This window comes from Panicum virgatum, chromosome 8K, assembly GCF_016808335.1.
Source record: "Panicum virgatum strain AP13 chromosome 8K, P.virgatum_v5, whole genome shotgun sequence".
NCBI lineage: Eukaryota > Viridiplantae > Streptophyta > Magnoliopsida > Poales > Poaceae > Panicum > Panicum virgatum.
This window is the reverse complement of record NC_053143.1, coordinates 819,992-841,576: the sequence shown is the minus strand read 5'-3', so window position 1 is coordinate 841,576 and position 21,585 is coordinate 819,992. Positions and strand designations below refer to the sequence as shown.

At 49.9% G+C, this 21,585-nt stretch overlaps 3 protein-coding genes across 4 annotated transcripts; 1 reads left to right on the top strand and 2 right to left on the bottom strand.

Annotated features, from left to right (window-relative positions):
• The first annotated feature begins 416 nt into the window (after positions 1-416).
• LOC120643396 (putative pentatricopeptide repeat-containing protein At3g08820) lies at positions 417-2,593 on the top strand. Its single transcript, XM_039919753.1, has one exon. It carries the CDS (start codon positions 429-431, stop codon positions 2,358-2,360), a length of 1,932 nt encoding a protein of 643 aa, XP_039775687.1. The 5' UTR covers positions 417-428; the 3' UTR covers positions 2,361-2,593.
• A 30-nt stretch (positions 2,594-2,623) lies between these two features.
• LOC120643398 (probable protein phosphatase 2C 73) lies at positions 2,624-7,194 on the bottom strand. The gene is made up of 5 exons (XM_039919754.1): positions 6,997-7,194; positions 4,471-4,854; positions 4,066-4,183; positions 3,744-3,967; positions 2,624-3,195 (listed from the first exon to the last, which is right to left on the bottom strand). Exons 1-5 carry the CDS (start codon positions 7,174-7,176, stop codon positions 2,800-2,802), a joined length of 1,302 nt encoding a protein of 433 aa, XP_039775688.1. The 5' UTR covers positions 7,177-7,194; the 3' UTR covers positions 2,624-2,799.
• An 858-nt stretch (positions 7,195-8,052) lies between these two features.
• Positions 8,053-20,735, bottom strand: LOC120643395 (F-box/LRR-repeat protein 3-like). Of its 2 annotated transcripts, none has more exons than XR_005662996.1 (8): positions 20,055-20,735; positions 19,437-19,565; positions 10,764-10,868; positions 10,282-10,675; positions 10,073-10,202; positions 9,700-9,994; positions 9,360-9,558; positions 8,053-8,439 (listed from the first exon to the last, which is right to left on the bottom strand). XR_005662996.1 is itself a non-coding variant. In XM_039919752.1 (8 exons), the coding sequence occupies exons 1-8, from the start codon at positions 20,718-20,720 to the stop codon at positions 8,380-8,382; spliced, it is 2,031 nt and encodes a 676-aa protein (XP_039775686.1). In that variant the 5' UTR covers positions 20,721-20,735; the 3' UTR covers positions 8,053-8,379. The 2 variants fall into 2 exon arrangements, 1 of the variants encoding a protein (XP_039775686.1); XM_039919752.1 differs by having other exon boundaries at positions 9,360-9,611.
• Between the last annotated feature and the right edge of the window lie 850 nt (positions 20,736-21,585).

Here is a 21,585-nt window from a genome sequence, read left to right as displayed (position 1 = left end):
GGACTGGAATTGAGCTGGTGGTCCATTCACTCACTACTGTGCCCGCCCGCCTTGACAAGACTTTTCCAGTGCTGAAATCTTGTGACTGTTTCAAGCATCAACATCAAGACCAGGATTTCCGTCTATTTCAGCAGCTACCTGCTGCCAAATTTGTGACTTGTTCACTCTTGTACTTGAAAGAATGGGCACCGAGCTAAACCCTTTCCTTACCAAATTAATTCAAGCACCAAGCCTATAACTACCTGGAACAACTAGTAGCTTCAGATCATCATACCTTGAAGCTGGAGGGGTCTCACCCACACACACAGTCCAGGAGAACCGCCACAAAAAAAAAAAAAATCAAACTTCTCAAATTTTGACCAAATTTCTTTTTTTTTGAAAAGTAATTTTCTAAATATTAGCAATGCTAGCAGCGAAGGGAAGGGTTCATGTCGGACGCTGCCGCCGCAGTTGGCCGCCTCCTCACCGGCAACACCCACCACCCACCGCTCACGGTCAAGCTCCTCCACGCCCGCCTCCTCCGACTCCACCTCCTCGCCGACCTCTCCCCGCTCCTCCTCCGCGCTCTCTCTTCCACCGGCCTGCACCTCCACGCCCTCCGCCTCCACTCCCTCCTCCCCAACCCATCCCACCTCACCTTCCCCTTCGCGCTCAAGGCCGCCTCCCGCCTCCCCGACCAGCACTCCGCCGGCCTCCAGCTCCATGGCCGCTCCCTCAAGCTCCCCTGCCACTCCAACCCCCACGTCCTCACCTCCCTCCTCAGCTTCTACGCAAGATGCGGCCTCCTGCGCGACGCCCACAAGGCGTTCGACGAAATGCCCCACCCCAGCACCGTTTCATGGACCGCGCTCATCACCGCCTACATGGACGCCGGGCGCGTACAGGAAGCCGTTGGAGTCGCAAGGAAGGCGTTCTTGAGTGGCATGCGTCCTGACAGCTTCACGGCCGTCCGTGTCCTGACTGCCTGCGCTCGCGTCACCGATTTGGTAACTGGGGAGGCAGTGTGGAGGGCGGTGGGCCAGGAGGGGATCGCGGGGAATGTGTTCGTGGCAACTGCGGCATTGGACCTGTATGTCAAATGCGGGGAGATGCACAAGGCAAGGGCGGTGTTTGACAACATGCGGAACAAGGATGCGGTGGCCTGGGGCGCTATGGTTGGTGGATACGCCTCTAGTGGGCATCCGCGGGAGGCTCTGGAACTGTTCTTTACCATGCAGGCAGAGGGAATGACGCCAGAATGTTACACAGTGGCCGGGGCACTCTCTGCATGCACAAGGTTAGGTGCTTTGGATTTGGGACGGCGAGCAGCCAGAATGGTGCACTGGGATGAGGTTCTTGACAACCCAGTCCTGGGGACTGCACTGATCGATATGTATGCCAAGTGTGGGAGCACAGCTGAGGCGTGGATGGTGTTCCAGCAGATGACGAAGAGGGACATCATTGTTTGGAACGCAATGATCTTGGGGCTTGGCATGACTGGCCATGAGAAGATTGCGTTTGCCCTTGTTTGTCAGATGGAGAAGTCAGGTATGACACTGAATGATAATACCTTCATTGGACTGCTCTGCAGCTGTACGCATACTGGCCTTGTGAAGGATGGGCGGCGGTATTTTCACAACATGACTCAGTCATACCGTATAAGCCCTAGGGTTGAGCACTATGGTTGTATGGTCGACCTGCTCAGTCGTGCGGGGTTGCTGGAGGAGGCTCATCAGCTGATTCAGGACATGCCAATGCAGCCAAATGCAGTTATATGGGGGGCACTCCTTGGTGGTTGCAAGATCCACCGTGATGCTGCCCTTGCTGAACATGCATTGAAGAAGCTCATCCTGCTCGAGCCATGGAATTCTGGAAACTATGTCATGCTCTCTAACATATATTCTAACAGTGGAAGATGGGAAGATGCGGCAAAGCTCAGGTTGGAAATGAAGGCAAGGGGGGTTGAGAAGGTCCCTGCATCTAGCTGGGTTGAACTCGATGGTAAGGTCCACGAGTTCCATGTCGGAGACAAGTCACATCCCCTCTCAGATAAAATTTATGAAAAGCTTGATGAATTAGGCATGGAAATGAAGATCATGGGTTATAAACCGACTACTGAGGTGGTGATGTTTGACATTGAAGACGAGGAGAAGGAGCACACTCTAGTGCATCACAGTGAGAAGATTGCCATTGCATTTAGCCTTGTCACCACTGAACCAGGCGAAACTATAAGGGTCACAAAAAACCTCCGAGTTTGCAGTGACTGCCACACCGCCATCAGGCTCATATCTAGGATAACCAATCGTGAAATTATTGTTCGAGATAACAATCGATTTCATTGCTTTAGAGATGGTTATTGTTCTTGCAATGACTATTGGTAGTATACAGCATACAACCTATTGAATTTGTAACAGGCGGTGGTGTTCTTGTCATCTTGACCGGCTGCCTCTGCCTGCGAGAGACTGAATAGGAGGCTATTTTTAGCTGTGGACGAGAGGATAATAGTCCGGATCCCGACACAGGCTTAGCAATAGCAATCCAACACCGCCTGCCTAATTCTTATTGGAGCAGAGACACTGAATTTTTTAAAGAATAGAGGCACTGAATTTTTCAAGTCTGAAAGAAGGGATGCTGCAGATTCATGCAATTGCCAACAGCTTTGTGCTGCTGCTGAATGCTGATTGAATTAATGCGACGCGGCATCATGTTGGTGTCAATCCAATCCTAACATCATTTCTGCTGCCAATTAAGAAAAGCTCGCGACCATTGCATTGCATGCTCCCACCATCAAATTAAATAAAAACGACTTACAAATCATCATTATTCCCGGTCGTCTTGGTCTTCATCCATGAGCGAACTCGATGACCGCCTCCGCCAGCTGAGCACGCGCCCCATCCGCGGCAGCCTCATCACCGAGTTCGCCCGCGCCACACCCTCCAGTGCTCTCCACACTGTCGTCGTCCCCTCCTCTGACGCCTCGCCGCTCACAACAACCTTGCTATTGCTCAACGACGACACCGCCTGAGGCGCCTTCTCGTCGGCCGCCGGCTGCTTCAAGAAGAGGCACACCACCGCGCAGTCGTCCACCATGGACGTCGGGTACTTGCGCCGCCATGCTCGGACAGCACGGTCGATCAGCTGCCTCGCCGCGTTGGATGGGTCGCTGCCTGAAGACACCGTCTTCACCACCTCCTTGTTCGACAGCACGTCCCAAATCTGCACCACATTTGTTTTCACAAGCAAGCATTTTTTTTTCATCAAGCTGCTGCTGTTCTGTACTATTCTCTAGACAACTCAAATTTAACGATTAAATAAAATAGGTGACAGTGATGGATGTATCGGTTTCAAACATTCAGTTAGCAGTCGCTTTTCCTTTATCAATTATCATAAAGGATTTATTTATCCTACTTCTGCTTAATCACACTCAATTTGTACTAGTCCTGAAAACGTGCAAAATGGAATCTTTCTTTTTTAAGCAAGGCGGGCCACTACTGGAAATCGGAACAAAAATGATTTTCCAGCAAGCGAAAAATATAACTTTTCTTGTCCATGCTAGCGTAAAAACATATTGTCGTTATCACCTAAAACTATCATGAAATAAATCGATGACAGAGAAATGTCACTTTCAATTAACAGTTTCTGTTGTCTGTCTAATCATAAAAAGGGAGTTATGCTATTTTGTACCCAGATCATTTGGAATAGGACTGCAAAAAATGGAAGTGACGTCAATCTGAAACTGCCAATCAAATAAATGAATTTATTACCCCATCAGTTGCAAGCACCAATAACTCATCCTTCTCAGATAACTTCCTGTAGTAAACTTCAGGTGTACAAATAAGGCCATGGTTCTTCAGGCAGAAGTCCCCAAAGGCCCTTGCCATGGCAAGGCCTGGTGCATCCTGGTCTGGCAACCACATTCTGGGCACGTCTGGTTCGTCATCCATGGCGAAAACTCGCCCCTTGCAATTCAGAATCCTTGCGAGTTCACCTACCACAGTAAAAAGACAATGTACAAAATGCAATCAAGAAGGATACACATACATTTCAAGAACTGAGAACTGAGAAAGTTTGGATGCTACTCCTCACTTGGAAGATCTGGCTTCAAGTCAGTGGTGAGTTGGACTGGAATCAAACGGTCCTTGCTGTCCCGGGTACAAAGAACAGCACGCGAGTCACCCAAATTGGCTATAATCAAGTGATCACCCTATGCATGAGAAGGATAATTGGGGAACAGAATACATAAGATTAATACTTTGGTTATGTTGCTCTGCTCTATAGATAATTGGGAATACAGTAAATAAAACAGGGCTTCCATCTCAGCTAGTTCAGTTCATGCTCTTTCATAATTCTAGTTTTACTGTGCACCAAAAGTAGTAAAGGTTTACTCAGAAAAAAAATAAAACACAAGAGAATATATATGTTTTCAGGATTTATTATTACCAGTACAATAAGTTACAGCTTGCAAGCTTGGAATGATAGTAGCATTAGTACCTGCCTAACAACAGTGACTGCTGTGGTGCCACTGCAAATGCAGTCAATTCCTGAGTGTTGCCTGAGCTCCTCATCCACCTGGTCAAATGCCTTGACAAATATGTTCTTCCAAGTGGACAACAGGAGCTTCTCATCGGTTGTATCATCACTAAACGAGGTGGAGTCTGACTTGTCACAGGAATGCAAATCTGTATTGCTTGAGTGGTCTTCTTCAGTTGTGAGCTTGGAAGTATGGGTTGAGGGATCTTCTTCAGTTTTGGGCTTCAAAGCAGAGGATAGTTTCAAGGGAAGGGTGTCGCGGACATGGCGAGCGACTTCTCGGCCAAGAGGGCCATGCCCATCAAATACCCCGCAGAAGATGTGGCCTTTGTGGCCAGCAAAGTCCTAAGCATCTTGACACAATTGTGACACATCAAGATTAATCGAATTATATTTATTGTGCATATAAAAGAGAAAGACTAGCTAATGTACTTGCATTGCAGATGCTGATAATGTACTACGAGATATGGAGGTGCCCCCCCCCCCCCCACATAGTTTTCCTTATGTTGGTGTACAATTCAAACATTCAGGACATTGGTGGGGGCAATAAACATAGTGAAGTACATAACTTTAGGCAAATTTTAGTTTGTAAAAAAATCAGTTTTCCTTCTTTTTCCCCCCTACACATTTCACTAGGCTGTAACATTTCAGTGTTCAGCAATGCTGAGATGGATGTAACTTTACCTTCTAAATGCAACTGTACTTGTTGGAACCGAGGATCGACGGACGATCACAGGAACACGAGACATGGCGACGAACGCCCCGGCCGCCGAACGGCCTGTATGTTGGCTTCTCTTATTCCACTCGGCTCAACCCAAACAAACCAGATTACATGGCATTTTATAGCCCCAGGCGACCCAGTGGCCGAGCATGCCGAGCCCGGCGACTCTCACGCGCACGTACGTGTGACTCCACGCCGGACTTCACTCGCACGATCTGCATGACGCCGCGCACATCATGATGAGCCACTCGCTCCACCGCACGACTCGGCCAGTCTCATGCAGATCAACACCACGGTCACCAACTGCCTCCGTCATTCTCTCTCAGCAGCTAGCCTACCTAAGCACACACGAGCTAACTCAACGCACACACGCACACACGCACGTACACGGCTCACACAACGCACACAGCCATGTCAAGATTAGTGCTAACAATCACCCCCCTAAGCTTGACATGGCGATGCCGGAGTTGCCGCAGCTGCCATCATCTTCGTCTTTAGGGCCGCCGCTACGGCCTCCCGCCATGACACGGCCACCACTGCATGCCTCATCTCCATGCGAACACCACACGCTTGCCGTCACTGGAGCTGATGATGTTGCTCTCATCGTCGTTGTCGCCACGGTCGCCACCACGACCTCCACGCTCGACCTGACGCAGCACATGCATCGCCTCCGCACGCACCTGACGGCCTTCATCATCTTCCTCAGCGACACACGCTGAGCTCCTTCTCCGCCGGCGACACACGCCGTCATCTACGGCACCGGCGACACACACCGCTGAACGCATCACGCCGGGCAGGATCGACACACGATCCCCTGCCGCAGCGCCACCACCGGCGAGCACGCACAGGCCGACACACAGCCTGACGACCTCGCCGCACCTCCGCCAACGCCCTCACGTCGCCGGCCACCACCAGCGCGCCTCCGGTGACGGGAACGAATCCCATGACGAACCTATGCTTTGATACCAATTGTTGGAACCGAGGATCGACGGACGATCACAGGAACACGAGACATGGCGACGAACGCCCCGGCCGCCGAACGGCCTGTATGTTGGCTTCTCTTATTCCACTCGGCTCAACCCAAACAAACCAGATTACATGGCATTTTATAGCCCCAGGCGACCCAGTGGCCGAGCATGCCGAGCCCGGCGACTCTCACGCGCACGTACGTGTGACTCCACGCCGGACTTCACTCGCACGATCTGCATGACGCCGCGCACATCATGATGAGCCACTCGCTCCACCGCACGACTCGGCCAGTCTCATGCAGATCAACACCACGGTCACCAACTGCCTCCGTCATTCTCTCTCAGCAGCTAGCCTACCTAAGCACACACGAGCTAACTCAACGCACACACGCACACACGCACGTACACGGCTCACACAACGCACACAGCCATGTCAAGATTAGTGCTAACAGTACTGGGCAGAGAAGCTTGCAACAACACCCAGAAACACAGGTGGTTGGAACATTAGGTGCATTTCAGGTTGCAGTAAGTCGAGATGGATCCGGTGCATTGTTGTTAAACAATAAAACAAAGTTGCAGATGCAACGGTGTGGGGGGAAAAAGAGGGGAAGAGTTTGTGGATGCAAGTTGCAGTGGATAAGCAAATTAAAGTTGGCATGGTAACAGTGGCAGCACCATGCCTTGCGGCAGCTTGTGTGATGGATGCCAAAAGGAAATGAGACGATACTTACAAGGAGGCCAAGGATCTTTGTAAGCAAGGGAGCGCTAGCTAGAGAGAAGTAGGTGATGGGTGTTCACCTGGGAGACGGTCATGGCATCCTGGTTGGCACCCTTCCATCCTTGCTTGGTGTGCATGGAGACGGCGGCGCTGGTCCAGAGGTGGTGGTGGAACAGGTCGCCGTGCATCCATGGGAAGCCTTGCTCGCCGTCGTCGAGGTCCCCTGCTGGCGCCTTGGCCTTGCTGCAGCAGATCCCCATTGCTGCTGGTTGGCTCTCCGTCCTCTCCCTGATCCTGTCCAAGCTAAGGAGCGAGCCTTGGTTGTTTAATGGAGGGGAGGGAGGGATTAATGTGGGTGGGGTCCCGCATTAATGAGGACGGGTAGGGAGTAGTGAGATCATGTCATGCAACGGAATGGTGGCAAGGCATCACGGACGACGGAACGGACATGCATCCTACTACGGATGGGATGGGGGCAAGGGCAAGGAAGAAGGACGATGCTGTGCAGGTGCAGCTGCTGCCATTGGCCGGTGGGTACGATGTTGAGAGGCTCGTTTGAACAACAACGCTTCAGGCAAAGCAACCCTGCCCTGCCGGCAGTCAGCAAAGCAGGCTCCAGCCATGGTGGCAGGCAGCTGTCACATGATGCCTGTACACCATGCTAGCATTGGTTGGCACCTTCATCTTGTTCAATGCTATCCATGGCCGCCTACCTACCTAGCTCTCTCGACCTGCTTTGCCTAACTGCGGCGAGAAGCCTGCTCTCGCTTCAGTTTGTGTGCCTGAGTTCCATGAATGGCAACCAATTTCTAACACCTCCAAACTTGAAGCATCAAGTCATGTCCCTACTCCTACTACGATTTCATTTTTAATAATTCCGCACAAACCACAATACCCTGCCAATCTCTGTATCAAGACTCATTCATACATCTGGACTACGCAAACCTCTTCTGGTTACTGCAACTAGTAAGCAGAGACAAGACATCACTTCACTACAAATAAGGCAGGCAGTCAGGCAGATATGTCCACAAGCATATGTTTCAGTTTCGATTCCGAACACACACAAGCCACTTAATTCCAGCACTCCAAACATCATGCACCGGCCATGACCATCAACAAAAGTAGTGCAAGCCATATCATCACACAAGTATCTTATCACCCAAAATCACCCCCTTCAATATCAATCGCTTCCATTCATCTATATTATGTAATCTTTGTTTGGTAAATTTCGTCCAAAATTTACCAAACAAAGGTGGGATTGGATATACTCATCTAGTGTACAGCATCAGCATACCTCCGCTCAAACTAAAGTATTTCCACAGTACCACACCAATTACACTACAAAATTTTAAGCTTGTGACTGTTGCTTCCCATAACGACGCCAATCAAGAAGCCAATAAAGAATGCATCCATTGCCACGACGAATGCCCTTCCTTCCCACAATCGCTACACTTCAGGCCTTCTCATCGTACAAGCACATCTTGTGACTGTTGCTTCCATACATCACAAGGTTCCACCTCAACCTGCACAAGACAACACCTATTATTAGAAACTTTGGCGTTCACAGGTTTGTAATTTCACTAAACACAATTCCATTCAACACGAACGCTTATAAGAGGGCCGTGCTATGTTCATTTATTTTTCAATACCATCTATAACGCGGGGGGGGGGGGGGGGGGGGGGGGGGGGGGGGGGAAGCAAAGGCACCACCAATAAAGGGGACAAAACCTGCGAGACAGTTGAACATAACTACACAGAATGGTTTCATAGAACTAGAGTTTTACCCAAGTTTGGTGTGTGTTCGAATACAATTATCCAAAGTAGGAAAGCCAGTGTGATGGAGGATTCAAGATAATGCAGAGGCAAACAGTCAAGGTAAAAGCACAATGTACAATCAGGGTTTTATTTCCCAACCGGAAACCGGTTACCGCCGCCCTCCGGTACCGGTTTACCGGACCGGTTAGGCCGGTAACCGGTGGAAACCGGTTGAATTCAAATCCAAATTCAAATTTTCCCGTGCAACCGGTTCCGACCGGTTTACCGGCCGGTTTGACCGGTTTACCGGCCGGTTTTACCGGTTTGAAATTCAAAAGCTCCCGTGCAACCGGTTTACCGGCCGGTTTTACCGGTTTACCGACCGGTTTGACCGGTTTACCGGCCGGTTTGACCGGTTTGATCGGTGGGCCTTCATGGGCTGGCCCATTTTTTTTCTTTTTCTTTTTTGATTTAACTTTAAATTCCCACAAACTATACTAAATGAATGAATTTTTGAGAAAATTTGACACCATTAGATTCATCACACCTTGAAGTATTTTTAAGAATTTTTTGAGAATTTTTCATTTTTTGAATTCAAATTTAAAATTTGAATTTTGGCCAGTTGGGTACCGGCCGGAACCGGAATCGGACCGGTTCCCACCGGTTAGGTTAACCTTGTGTACAATACCTTAAATGGTTTATTGATCCACTGGAACATACAACCCCGCGCCTCAACATTTTTTAGCATATGAGGAGGCATCATGGATTTGAATGCTTCATGAAGCTTCACTTTTGTCAAACCACCACAGACCATGAGAGCAGCTGTCAAGCCATTAGGTGTAATACCCGCTAAATGTACAATGGTCATGTTCTGCAAGCCACATATGCTAGAAAGGGAAAGGAGTCCAATGTCGGTGACCGAACAGTATGACAAGTTTATCTGCAATGAGACATACATGCTATCAGCGCAACTGAAAGTAAAAGACATGGTACTCCAGATTTCAGTTTACAGGAGAAAGATCTAATACCTGACGGAGGCAATGAGAGAACTGGGAAAGGTAGAGCATGCCCACATCATTAATCTCAAAGCATTTCTTAATATCAAGCTTGGAAAGCAGCCTGCAACCCATTGCTATTTCTGAGAGACCAGCGGATGAAACCCTGGGGCAGCCACGAATCTCCAATGTATTTAACTTTGTGCATTTTGAGATGGACATTAGTGAACGGTCTGTTATTTCTGTACAGTAGGATAGATTCATAGATTCTAGCATTGGACTGCCTTGAGCAATCTGAATAACCCCATCATCACTAATGCCTCCACACCTGAAACAGAAACTACAAGTCAGCTTAGTGAGAAAACAAACCAAAGAAAGAAAACCACAAGTCACGTCTAGTAATGACCTGTACAAATCAATGTCTCGGAGTTTTGGGCAAGATTTTCCAATGTGGGTCAGACCTTCATCACTTATCCTCAAGCAAATACCAATTTTTAGGCTCGAGAGGTTGCTGCATCTGGCGAGAGCTTTCAACCCTGCACAAAAAAATATTCATAGTCAACTTTATGTCGATTTGACAAAAAAAAGTATGTCAATAGCCAGTTCAGTAAGTACCTGCATCATCCAAATCACTGTCAGTAAGGTCCAACTCTTCCAAGTGAGGACAGTGCTTCCCGATCAGTTGGAGTGCTCCACTTGAAACATGGCTACAAGACTCCATCCTCAGAGAGATGAGGGAAGTGCACGAACTAGTGATGGCAGCTACTGAAACATCAGTGATATTGCGACAACAAGTGATGTCCAGCTTCAGCAGGTTCTTTAGTTTTGACACAGCAAAAGAGAGTTCAGTATCTGCTACTCCAGAGCACTTGCTCAGACTTAGCTCCCTGATAGAAACACAAGAGCTTCCAATGGCTTTTAGTCCATCAGCCATGAATTTGCAGCCTTCCAGCTTCAGCGTCCGCAGTTTAGTAATCTTTTGGAGGCTTCTCCCCATAGAAGGAGTAACCTGCAACAAGAGGGATGTAAATTAAGCTGCAAGGGCTCAAGTCATGCCCATATGATACAACAATAAGACTAGATGATTAGCTACTTACAGGACAGCAGTACGAAAGATTCAGTTCCAATAGATTCGGTATTGACTTCACCATCGACGAAACTCCCACATCAGTGACATTCTGACAATGAGACATATCAAGAACCTACATCGGTGCAAACATGCAAGGTCAGTAAGCAGAGTTTTGTGCTACTATCGAACACATGTTGAGGAACGAGAGTACTCTATTCTGTTTGTGATGAGTGAATTGTCAACCGTGCGGTGTGATCGTGCGCTTGGTCTTTGGATTGCAGTTACACAGGCGTCGAGTGTCGACGGTGAGCTGCCGTGGAGGTGCTGTGACCGATGGACCGTGCGGTGGACGGTGGTGAAGGGCAGCCGGGACCGGAGCCCGGACCGGGCGGCAGCTGTGGCGTCCACTCCTGAATCGAGGGCGCAAGCGGCGACAGAAGGCGGGTTTCTTGGTTTGTGCCACAAAACCAAGGAGGCGGACGGCGGTTGAAGACGCCAAGTCGTGGAGGTGACGGGCGTCGGTCTCGGGACTGGCGGAGGCGACGGGCGTCGACGGCGTCTAGGGCCTCGCTGCGGGCGAGGAGGTGATGGGCGTCGGGCGGCGTCTAGGGCCGTCAGAAAGCCAAGGCGGGAACGGCGTCTAGGGCCACGGTGTGGAGGCGGGAATCTTCCCGCGCGTGAGGTTTTGGCGGTTTTCTCAAAACCGGCCACCTACCCGGGTTTCGGGACCCTCCAAAACCGCGGACCGGATCTGGAAGGTTCGCATGAGAGCCTTCTTGCAGAGCATGGGAGCCGAGGTCTGGGAAATTACCAAGAACCAGCTTTACGAGATGCTTGCTGTTCGGACCACACCTCTCCAGGTGACCCCGCACGAGGCTAACGCCAAGGCCGTCAATGCCTTTTTCGCTGGCGTTTCTCATGCGGAGTTCTCACGCGTCCAGGGTTTTCAGGAAGCCCACAAAATTTGGACGTGCCTTGAGAACTACCACGAGTGTACACCTCAGGTGAAGGCCAGACTGTTCGAGACTCATCGGCGTGAGTACGAGAACTTCACACAGGAGCCGGGTGAGAGCATTGACTTGATGTTCAGTTGTTTTCAGTCGATTGTGAACAAGGTCAATGCGAACAGATCTGCTGGTGCCCTTGAGTACACAGAGCATGAGAAGGCTCTCAAGTTGCTCTACGCACTTGACCGCTCTGTGTGGGATCTCAAGGTGAACACGATCATTGAGTCTGCAGGTTATGAGACTCTGACCGTGAACGAGCTTTTCAGCAAGCTCAAGGCCACGGAGGTGGATAACCAGACACGAGCCAAACTCAATGGTGCCCCTCCTTCCAAGAGCGTCGCTCTTGTGACTGGCCCAGGTGGATCGAGCTCTAACGCTAACTCTGTTCTTGGCTTTTCTCTTGCCTCTTTGCCTTCTGTTTCAGATGAGCAGCTAGAGACGCTAGGCGACGACGACTTGTGCCTCCTCATCAGCAAGTTCCAGCGCGTCTACCACAACAGGCAGAGGAAGAAGAACCCTGGGTGCTACAACTGCGGCGATCTAAACCACTTCATCGCCGATTGTCCCAAGAAGTCCGGCGGTGGCCAGAACAACTCCTTCGACTACTATCGCCACCGCGACCGCGACGAGGGAGGCTCCAACAAGGAGCGTCGGCGCCACAAGCACCGCAGTCGTGACCGGGGAGGACGCTTCGACAAGGAGTCGCTCAAGAAGAGCTTCCAGTACAAGGCCAAGAAGTGGGACAAGGCCTTCCTGGCGCAGCTCAGCGACCTTGACAAGAGCTCTGACACCGACCGCTCTTCTTCACCAACCTCCGACGACGATGACAAGAAGAAGAAGAAGAAGCGGGACAAGGAAGCCACCGGCTTCATCGGCCTTTGCTTGGCGGCCGGTCGGCGCAAGAGCTTCTGCACCATGGCGGGCGAAACCGATGGTGCTCGTGCGTCTTCGGGTGGACATGCTACACCGACGCACTCCGGCTCTTCTCCTGGATCCGAGAGTGATTCAGAGGTAAACTCCACGATCGACCTGCTTGATACAGAGGTTAGGGAGTTGTACGCCGCTCTCGACAACCAGAAGAGGCTGCTTAAGGAAGCAGCTAGAGAGCGTAGAAAGCTTAGGGCTGAGCTGGCTTGTGCTAGGGAGAAATCTAGTGAGGATGAGTGCACTGGTTGCATATCTCACATGAATGATCTTGTTGCTCTCCGTGCCAAGCATGATGAGAACGTCGCAAACTTAGATGTTGCTAAGACTTCGCTTTCTGACGTGTCTCACGAGCTAGCCAAGGCAAAGCATGAGCTTGAACTTGTCAAGGACGCTCCCATTGTTAGTAATGTGCTTGAATGCGATGAGTGTCCTATCTTCAAGTCTGATCTAGCTTCTTTGCAGTCCAAGTTTGCTACTGTTGTTTGTGAACTAGAGGAGCTTAGATCTAGGCCTGCTTTGCTTGGTGCTTGTAAGCTTTGTCCCACGCTTAGGTCGGAGCTAGAGGAGAAGAACGCTTTGATCAAGTCTTTTGGAAAGACTAAGGTCGTAGAGTCTAGCCCACCTATTGACTGCTCTGTTTGCCCTGGTTTGATTGCTGATTTAGATAGTCTTGCGGTAGAGAAAGCCAACTTGGAGAATGAGAACACATACCTTAGGGCGATTCTAAGTTGGGTTTCTAGCAGTGAGCCGCAGTTGGGCATGATGATTAAGCAGTTCAAGCGTGGTGATGGGTTTGGGGTCGGTTACACATACACAAAGTCAGACTTTGACAGGTTGTATGGTAAGATTGGCAAGGCTACTGGAAATACTGCTAGCACGGGCACACAGCCTTCGCTTGTTGACCCCGCGGATGGTGTGCTTAAAGAACCACCGAAAGCACCTCCGCAGAAGCAGGTTTGGGTTCCAAAGCCCAATGCGCTGAGGAACCCTCTCGACACGCTCCCTGCTGCCACAGCCCAGGTTGCCCAGAAGAAGAGGGCTGCTCCTCCCCATCCGTAGGCTAGGCCTCTACCTCCCAAGCGTGAGGTGAGGTACCACTACGAGTTCTGTGACAGGGAAGGTCACCTGGAGGAGTTTTGCTTCAGGAGGAAGCGGGCTGTGAGGAGAGAGCAGGAGAGACGGAACGCGGACATGTACTCTGCTCGGGTGCATGGTCCTTCTCGGCGTGGTGATAGGCGAGATGCTAGGGCGCGCCGTGTAGGTGGAGGTCAGGGAGACGGTGGTGGTTACCGTGCTCCAGCGGGTGGTCGCTTTGCCGGTCGTGCTCCTAGTCGTTTTCAGTACAGCTATGGATCACGGGACCGAGGCTTTGGAGGAGGTCTTGAGGCTCCACGTTTTCCTCGCGGTGGTGTTCGTCAGTCACGCGGTAGACGGGACGGGGGATACGCTTTATCTGATTTTGCTAACCCTTCTGTAGAGCAAATGGCTCGACACTGGTTTGCTTCTCACTTTGCTAACCCCAGTGTTGAGACATTTGCTCACCCTTTGTCTCACTACTGATGTGCAGGTCAGAGGCTTGGAGAACAGGTGGATCATGGACTCCGGTTGTTCGCGCCACATGATCGGAAATGACAAATGGTTCTCCAGCCTCACCCCGATGCGCTCAAAGGAGTACATTGTGTTCGGGGATAATGGAAGAGGAAAGGTACGTGGACTTGGCGTTGTTCGAGTTTCTGATCGCTTTACCCTAAGAGAAGTTGCTTTGGTTTCGAATCTTGGTTTTAATTTGCTCTCTGTTTCGCAACTTCTTGATGAGGGGTTTGAGGTTCGCTTCAAGGAGGGTTGCTCGCGTGTTTTGGATTCCAGGGGAGATTTGGTTTGCCGGATTACACCTCGCGATCGAGTGTTCTTGGTTGACTTCTCTGGAACTTCTTTGGGCCCTTCTCATTGCTTGATGGCTGGTCCTTCTTCTGATTTGTGGAAGTGGCATAGGAGACTTGGACATTTGAGCTTCGATTTGTTGTCGAGACTAAGCTCACTTGTCCTGATCCGAGGATTGCCCAAATTGAAGTTTGAAAAGGACCTTGTTTGCCATCCGTGTCACCACGGGAAGATGATTGCCACTTCACATCCGCATGTTAATCAGGTGATGATCTCTCACCCTAGAGAGTTGCTACACATGGACACTATCGGTCCTTCTCGGGTAATGTCTGTTGGTGGGAAGTGGTATGTTCTTGTGATCGTGGATGACTTTTCTCGCTATTCTTGGGTCTTTTTCATGAGAACCAAGGAGGAGGCTTTCGAGTTTGTTCGAGACTTGATCTTGAGGTTGAAAAACGAGCTACCCCAGGCCATGAGAGCGATTCGCAGTGATAATGGCATAGAATTCAAAAACGCTCATTTTGACGCCTTTTGCAGTGATCAAGGGCTTGAACACCAGTATTCTTCTCCCTACACTCCACAGCAGAATAGAGTTGTAGAGCGAAAGAATCGGACGATGGTTGAGATGGCGAGGACGATGCTCGATGAGCATAGGACTCCTCGCAAATACTGGGCTGAGGCGGTTAACACCGCTTGTTACGTGTCCAACTGCATTTTCTTGCGTGCTTTCATGCACAGGACTTCTTATGAGTTGCAGTTTGGACGCCAGCCCCGTGTTGACCATCTCAGAGTTTTCGGTTGCCGGTATTTTGTGCTGAAAGATGGAAATCTTGATAAGTTTGAGTCTCGCTCGTCTGACGGTGTCTTTCTCGGTTATGCTTCTCACTCTAGAGCGTACCGTGTGCTGATTATTGATACTAACATCGTCAGAGAGACTTGTGAAGTCACTTTCGACGAGACTGCACCGTGCAATTCTTCTGTCTTTGAAGTTGCAGGAGATGATGAGCTCGGCACCTCCATCTTTGAAGATGAGGAGGAAGAAGCTGCAGATGGCGAGGCTGAGGCTACCACGCGTGCTGTGGACCCAGCTATCTTTGCTACGAGCTCGGACAATGATGACGGCCCCGATCCGACTACGTCTACTTCACGGGGGCTGTTCGAGGAGGTGACTCAGGCTTCACCAGTTGCACCTGAGGAGACACCAGCTTTGATTGAGGAGGAGGCGACTTCGACACGGAAAGCACCGCGACACATTCAGCGTTGTCATCCACCTCAACAGATGCTAGGTGATCTCAACGAGCGAGTCACCAGGTCCAAGGTAACAAGTATCGCTGGCTTTACTCATTCAGCGTTTGTTGCCTCTTTTGAGCCCGAAGATATTGGACACGCTCTGTCTGATTCTAATTGGGTCAATGCCATGCATGAGAAACATGAAAATTTTGAAAGAAACCAAGTTTGGGTTATAGTCGAGCCTCCACCTGCTTGTAATCCCATCGGAACGAAGTGGGTTTTCAAAAACAAGCAGGGTGAGGATGGTTTGGTTGTTCGGAACAAGGCTCGTTTTGTTGCCCAGGGGTTTTGTCAAAAAGAGGGTATTGATTTTGAGGAAACTTTTGCCCCTGTTGCTCGTTTGGAAGCTATTCGAATCTTTCTTGCATTTGCTGCTTTCAAGGGTTTTAAGGTTTTCCAAATGGATGTTAAATCTGCCTTCTTGAATGACTTTATTGAAGAAGAGATTTATGTGAAGCAACCCCCTGGTTTCGAAAATCCCAAGTTTCCAAACCGTTTTTATAAACTTCAGAAAGCTCTTTACGGTTTGAAACAGGTACCTAGAGCTTGGTATGATAGATTGAAAACATTTTTGCTGGCTCAGGGCTTTAAAATGGGATGTGTTGATAAAACTTTGTTCCTCATGCGATCTGGCACTGATTTTCTTTTAGTTCAGATATACGTGGATGATATTATCTTTGGTGGCTCTTCTCACGCTCTTGTCTCCAAGTTTTCTGAGCAGATGTCCAGGGAGTTCGAGATGAGCATGATGGGTGAGTTGCAGTTCTTCCTCGGGCTGCAGATCAAGCAAACTCCTCAGGGCACTTTTGTCCATCAAGCCAAGTACACTAGAGACTTGCTGCGGAAGTTCGACATGAGTGACTTGTCTCCTCAGCCGACTCCGATCAGCACATCTACAGCGCTTGATGAGGACTTGGACGGCGAGGCGGTGGACCAGAATGAGTACAGGAGCATGATCGGCTCTCTCCTGTACCTGATGGCGACGCGACCTGACATCTAGTTCGGCGTCTGCCTCTGCGCGCGGTATCAGGCTTCGCCGCGCACCTCCCACAGGCAGGTGGTGAAACGCATCTTCAGGTATCTAAAATTCACCCCTGAATTTGGTCTTTGGTATTCTGCGGATTCTTCTCTGATTTTGGTGGGCTTTTCTGATGCCGATTTCGGTGGGTGCCGCTTGGATCGCAAGTCAACATCCGGCACTTGTCAATTTCTCGGTACATCTTTGGTGTCTTGGTCCTCTCGCAAGCAGGCTAGTGTAGCGCTTTCTTCCACAGAAGCTGAGTATGTTTCCGCTGCTAGCTGCTGCTCCCAGATACTTTGGATGAAACAAACCTTGCAGGATTATGGCTTAAGTTTCGGTAAGGTTCCCATCTTTGTAAACAACATGTCAGCCATTAGCATTGCAAAGAACCCTATCCTACACTCCAGAACTAAGCACATAGATATCCGATTCCATTTCCTGCGAGATAACCATGAGAGAGGACACATAGATCTGATCCATGTCCCTTCAGAGAGGCAAACCGCAGATATTCTCACCAAACCGCTTGAACAGGACACCTTTGCTCGCTTGCGAGGGGAACTTGGGTTTGTTACCCCTTTTGATTGCTGACTTTTCTTTGGTTAGCTTTGTATATTTTATTTGCTTCTCTTTGTTTTCTAGGTTTGGTAGTTGCATTGTGCATATGCATTGTACATGTCTGCATTTTGCATTGTCTCACTTACACTAGCATTCTTGTATACATTGCTATGATCTTCTAGTGCCTGCTAGTGTGAGTTGATAAACTTGATCATGTATACCTTGCTCCATTGTGTATATGACATCATCTGAGTTAAGCTATTTTGATTTGAAAATCTGAAAACATGATCATCCTGTCTTGGCTACTAGCATGTTAGGGCGTGTTGATATGCTTTGCTTTCTTATTCATGCTAGTGTGCCTTTTCGTTCAGCAATTCATACTTGAAATGATCTAAATCTGATAAAATTGTTTGAACTGTTCTTGAAATGGAGTGAAAAGATCAAGGTGGGATTGCTTGTCGCACTGATCGAGCTTTCGGGATGGCTCACTTTGCACTTGCGAGAACCCGGGCAAGGCTGTGCATGACTGAAATGAGTGCTTTAAGCTTCTGGTTGTCTTTGACATAGGATTGGCCTCGTTGCTAAGTAAAGCATGACAAGCTTTTAACCCCTGACATTAAGAATTGATTGCTATAAATTTGATTGAAAAATGAATGTTGGCAACTAGTTTTGACTGAGTTTGGCTCACCTGTATGAGTTTGAGTAGCACTGCTTTCCATTTCCTACTTGTTAGTGCTAGATCATGGGTGATGCTTTTATTTCTCCTAGACTGAACTTGCCTAGCTCTAGATTGATTTGATATACCCTGTTGAGCTAGATGCAGGTCTTGTTTGTGGATGCACACGTGCTTGTGACTAGATGTTGCTCATATCCTTGTATCACCTAGACTTCGAGTCGAAGAAAGAAGCTCCGCCGTCGATCGAAGCTGTACAGCAGGGTGCTGCTGACACGACCGGTCTGACCGGTCCCCTGGACTGGTCTGGCCGCAGCAGCCGGGTATAAAAACCCCCACCAGCCCGTGGCTGGTTGAGTCTCTTGAGTCTTTTGTTTTCTCTGGGTTTTTCCTTCTCCCAGCCTCTGCTCTAGGTTAGGGCCAAGGACTCCAACGCAAAAAGAGTTTAGATTATAGCTATTCTCTTCAATCTAGTGGATGGATGATGGGCGGATGGCTCTAGCCTTTGTATAGGTGAATTCCTCTGAGTTTAATGGATGAAATTTGTTTGAGATTCACTTGTGTGTGCTGAGCATCTCGTCCTACCCTTCTTTCTTGCGTTTTGGGTTTAATTCTCCTCTTTTGGTGTGTTTCTTGTTTGGAGGAGACCAACCCTTGAATTCGTGATTTGATGGACTCTTTGTGACGATTCTAATCCTTCTAGCCGAGTGCTAAACCTACTGGAATCGAGAGTTCTCACGAATTGGCGATTTTGTGTTCTTGAGAAAACCCCAATCCTCTTTGATCTTTCCTCGATTTCTCTCGATCCGTGAATCTTTTGGGTGAGATCCTTTGGGGATATGTTCACGGGGTAGTTACGAAGTTTTCCTCCAAGTTTCATCGAATTTGGACTTCGTTTGCTCAAGATTTGCCTTTTGAAGCTTTGGTCTCGGGCTGTCTAGAAGGGACCGGTCTGACCGGTCTCTGAAACCGGTCTGGATTTTTGAATTCCAGCCCGACCGGTCTGACTGGTCTGTGCTAGCGGTCAGACCGGTCTGACTCAGTGTGCTGCAGTTTGTGGAGTTTTTCCAGTTTTGCTTCCGCGAAGTTTTCTAGGGTGTGCTATTGTGAGATAGCTTGTTCATAGCTATTCTCACATACCCTAGGTGTAGGGTTTGCGGTGATTTTGAGATATAGGCCGACGGATCGATTTCGGAAGAAATTTTGATCGGCTCCCATTCACCCCCTCTGGTCGCCGGTTTCGGTCCCTCACATGTTTTAGTACAGCATGATTAGTTCAGAACTTCAGATCAAGCATCTAGCCATCTACAGAGTTCAGAACCTAATATTGTCAACATGACTACTCACCTGTAGTGATTTACTGCACTCTTTGTCAAGACTGCCAAGAGCGTCATCATCAATTCCAATACACCCAACCAGTGTCAACACCTGGAGATTGGGTAGCTTCATGATGGCAAGAAAGCTCTCTTTTGTGATCTGCAAGAATGAATGCAAGATATGTTTCCATGAGTTGAGCACGGTATGATAGGTGCGTCTGGTACTCACGGGTGTTGAAGAGAAACTGAATCTATGGCCACACGAAATGTTTCCATTAGTTGAGCACGGTATGATAGGTGCGTCTGGTAGTCACGGCAATGGATGGATCTATGGCCACACAAAATGTAGAGATGGGAAGACAAAATAAAACTGGGTACCAAAACTTGTGATCCTTTTTGTTGCATAGATCAATTGCTATGTATCGATAAGAGCAGTTGCAGATCAAGAAACTATACATACACTGCTGTGCTGTGGTCCAATCCCCTAAGCGCTAACTGAAGCCAGTAGATTTAGCAAAACAAGTACTTTTAGTCCAATGGATTAAGAGGGGAGATCCCAGATCCCATGGCTTGAAATCAAGAAAATCACTGTAGGAGGAATCACACAAAGTAGAAAGGGTGAAGAAATGAAGAAAGCTGCGGCACTCACCATGGTGTAGGAGATATCCAGGGTGGTGAGTTTCCTGCACTTGAGGGCGAGGAGGTGGAGCCCCATATCCGTGACCCCCAGGCACCACTTGAGCGAGAGTTCCCTGAGGTCGGGGCAGCCGATGGCGACGCAGCCAAGCCCCATGTCGGTGAGTGGCTTGCAGCGCGAGAGAGACAGCCTCCGGAGGCTCCGCATCCGCGCCACCTCGGCCGCGGCGGCGTCCCCAAGATGGACCCCATTGGAGAGGTCGAGGTCGGCGAGGTCCGGGCATGCCCCGGCAAGCGCGGCGAGGCCCGCGGTGCCGAACCCCCTGGAGCGGGAGAGGTCGAGGGCGCGGATGGATGATCCGGAGGGGACGGCGGCGTCGGGGACGCGCGCGCAGAGGGAGAGGTCGAGGCGGGAGGTGGAGGGGTAGCGGGCGAGCGCGGCCGGGAGGAGGTGGGCGCGGAGCGAGCGGAGGAGGCGGCGGTGGTGGGACTCGGCGGCGTGGCAGGCGCGGGAGGCGAGGGCGAAGGACTTGAGCGCACGCGGGTCGGCGGCGGCGACGCAGTCGAGGACGAGGAAGAGGAGCTCGTCGGCGAGCGAGTCCAGAGGGGGCGCGGTGGTGGTGGGGGGCAGGGAGAGGCGGCGGCGCTTGTTGTGGCAGTGGGCTGCGGCGGCGGCCATGGGCTATGGATCTTTGTGGTCTGAATCAGGTGAGGAATGGAGGCGGTGAATGATGGCCGGCGAGTAGTACGCAACAAGAATAACTAACCACAAGACAGGGGAGTGATGACGAGAATGCCCCTGGAACGTGGTGCTCTCTGGGCGCGGCGGGTTGCTCGTGTGTTTTCCATGTTTGCCCCCAGGATCCTGCATGCTGGTCGGCAATCAGCGCCAGCGGGGATATTACGGGAAATTGACAGAAGGTATGGGAATCTGATTGGAGAGAAGGTACGGTACGGAGGGCGTACCTGCGGGGGCAGAAATGGAATTTAATTCCTGGAGGAAGAGTGGAGTGGGGAAGGACGATCCGGGGGAGGGGGAGGACGGCATCGTACAGCCTGGTACTACGAAACGCCAAGCCTAAACATACATACCTGGTCACCAACACGTGGGCCCCGCACCTTGGCTGCTGAAATCCCCGGGGACGGCTCTCCGTTCCGTTCCGTTCCGTTCGTCGTGTCTTTGTCAGCGACACGCAATCCCATACCGCCGTCCGTCGTCTTCTGCGGGTCCACCGTAATTAACCAGGTACTACTAGTACGGACACCATTAGCTACCCACAGTAATAATTAAATTACTCACTCTCAATTCATTTGTGTATTCCTTCGCTTTCTTTCTTTTTACTTTAAGAAGCCTTAATATGTTTTATTCGAGACCATAATAATTGTTTTGATATGTTGGTACTACGCTTACATTTCTGTAGTGCTTATACCGGTGTCGTCTGATAGAGAAAAAAAAAGTAGGACACAAATTATATGCTTCTTTTTGTAGCTACTGCCAGTTCCACTCAAGGTTTTTTTATCCGACCGGTTCACCCGAACCGCCG

Coding starts and splice junctions, on each gene's coding strand:
- LOC120643396 (XM_039919753.1), top strand. CDS start 429: ATGTCGGACGCTGCCGCCGCAGTTGGCCGCCTCCTCACCGGCAACACC.
- LOC120643398 (XM_039919754.1), bottom strand. CDS start 7,176: ATGGGGATCTGCTGCAGCAAGGCCAAGGCGCCAGCAGGGGACCTCGAC. Junction 3,968..4,065: donor CTTGAAGCCAGATCTTCCAA/GTGAGGAGTAGC, acceptor TTACTGTGGTAG/GTGAACTCGCAAGGATTCTG. Junction 3,196..3,743: donor TGGTGCTTGCAACTGATGGG/GTAATAAATTCA, acceptor AATGTGGTGCAG/ATTTGGGACGTGCTGTCGAA.
- LOC120643395 (XM_039919752.1), bottom strand. CDS start 20,720: ATGGCCGCCGCCGCAGCCCACTGCCACAACAAGCGCCGCCGCCTCTCC. Junction 9,995..10,072: donor CGAGACATTGATTTGTACAG/GTCATTACTAGA, acceptor TTTCTGTTTCAG/GTGTGGAGGCATTAGTGATG. Junction 9,612..9,699: donor TCTCTCATTGCCTCCGTCAG/GTATTAGATCTT, acceptor GTCTCATTGCAG/ATAAACTTGTCATACTGTTC.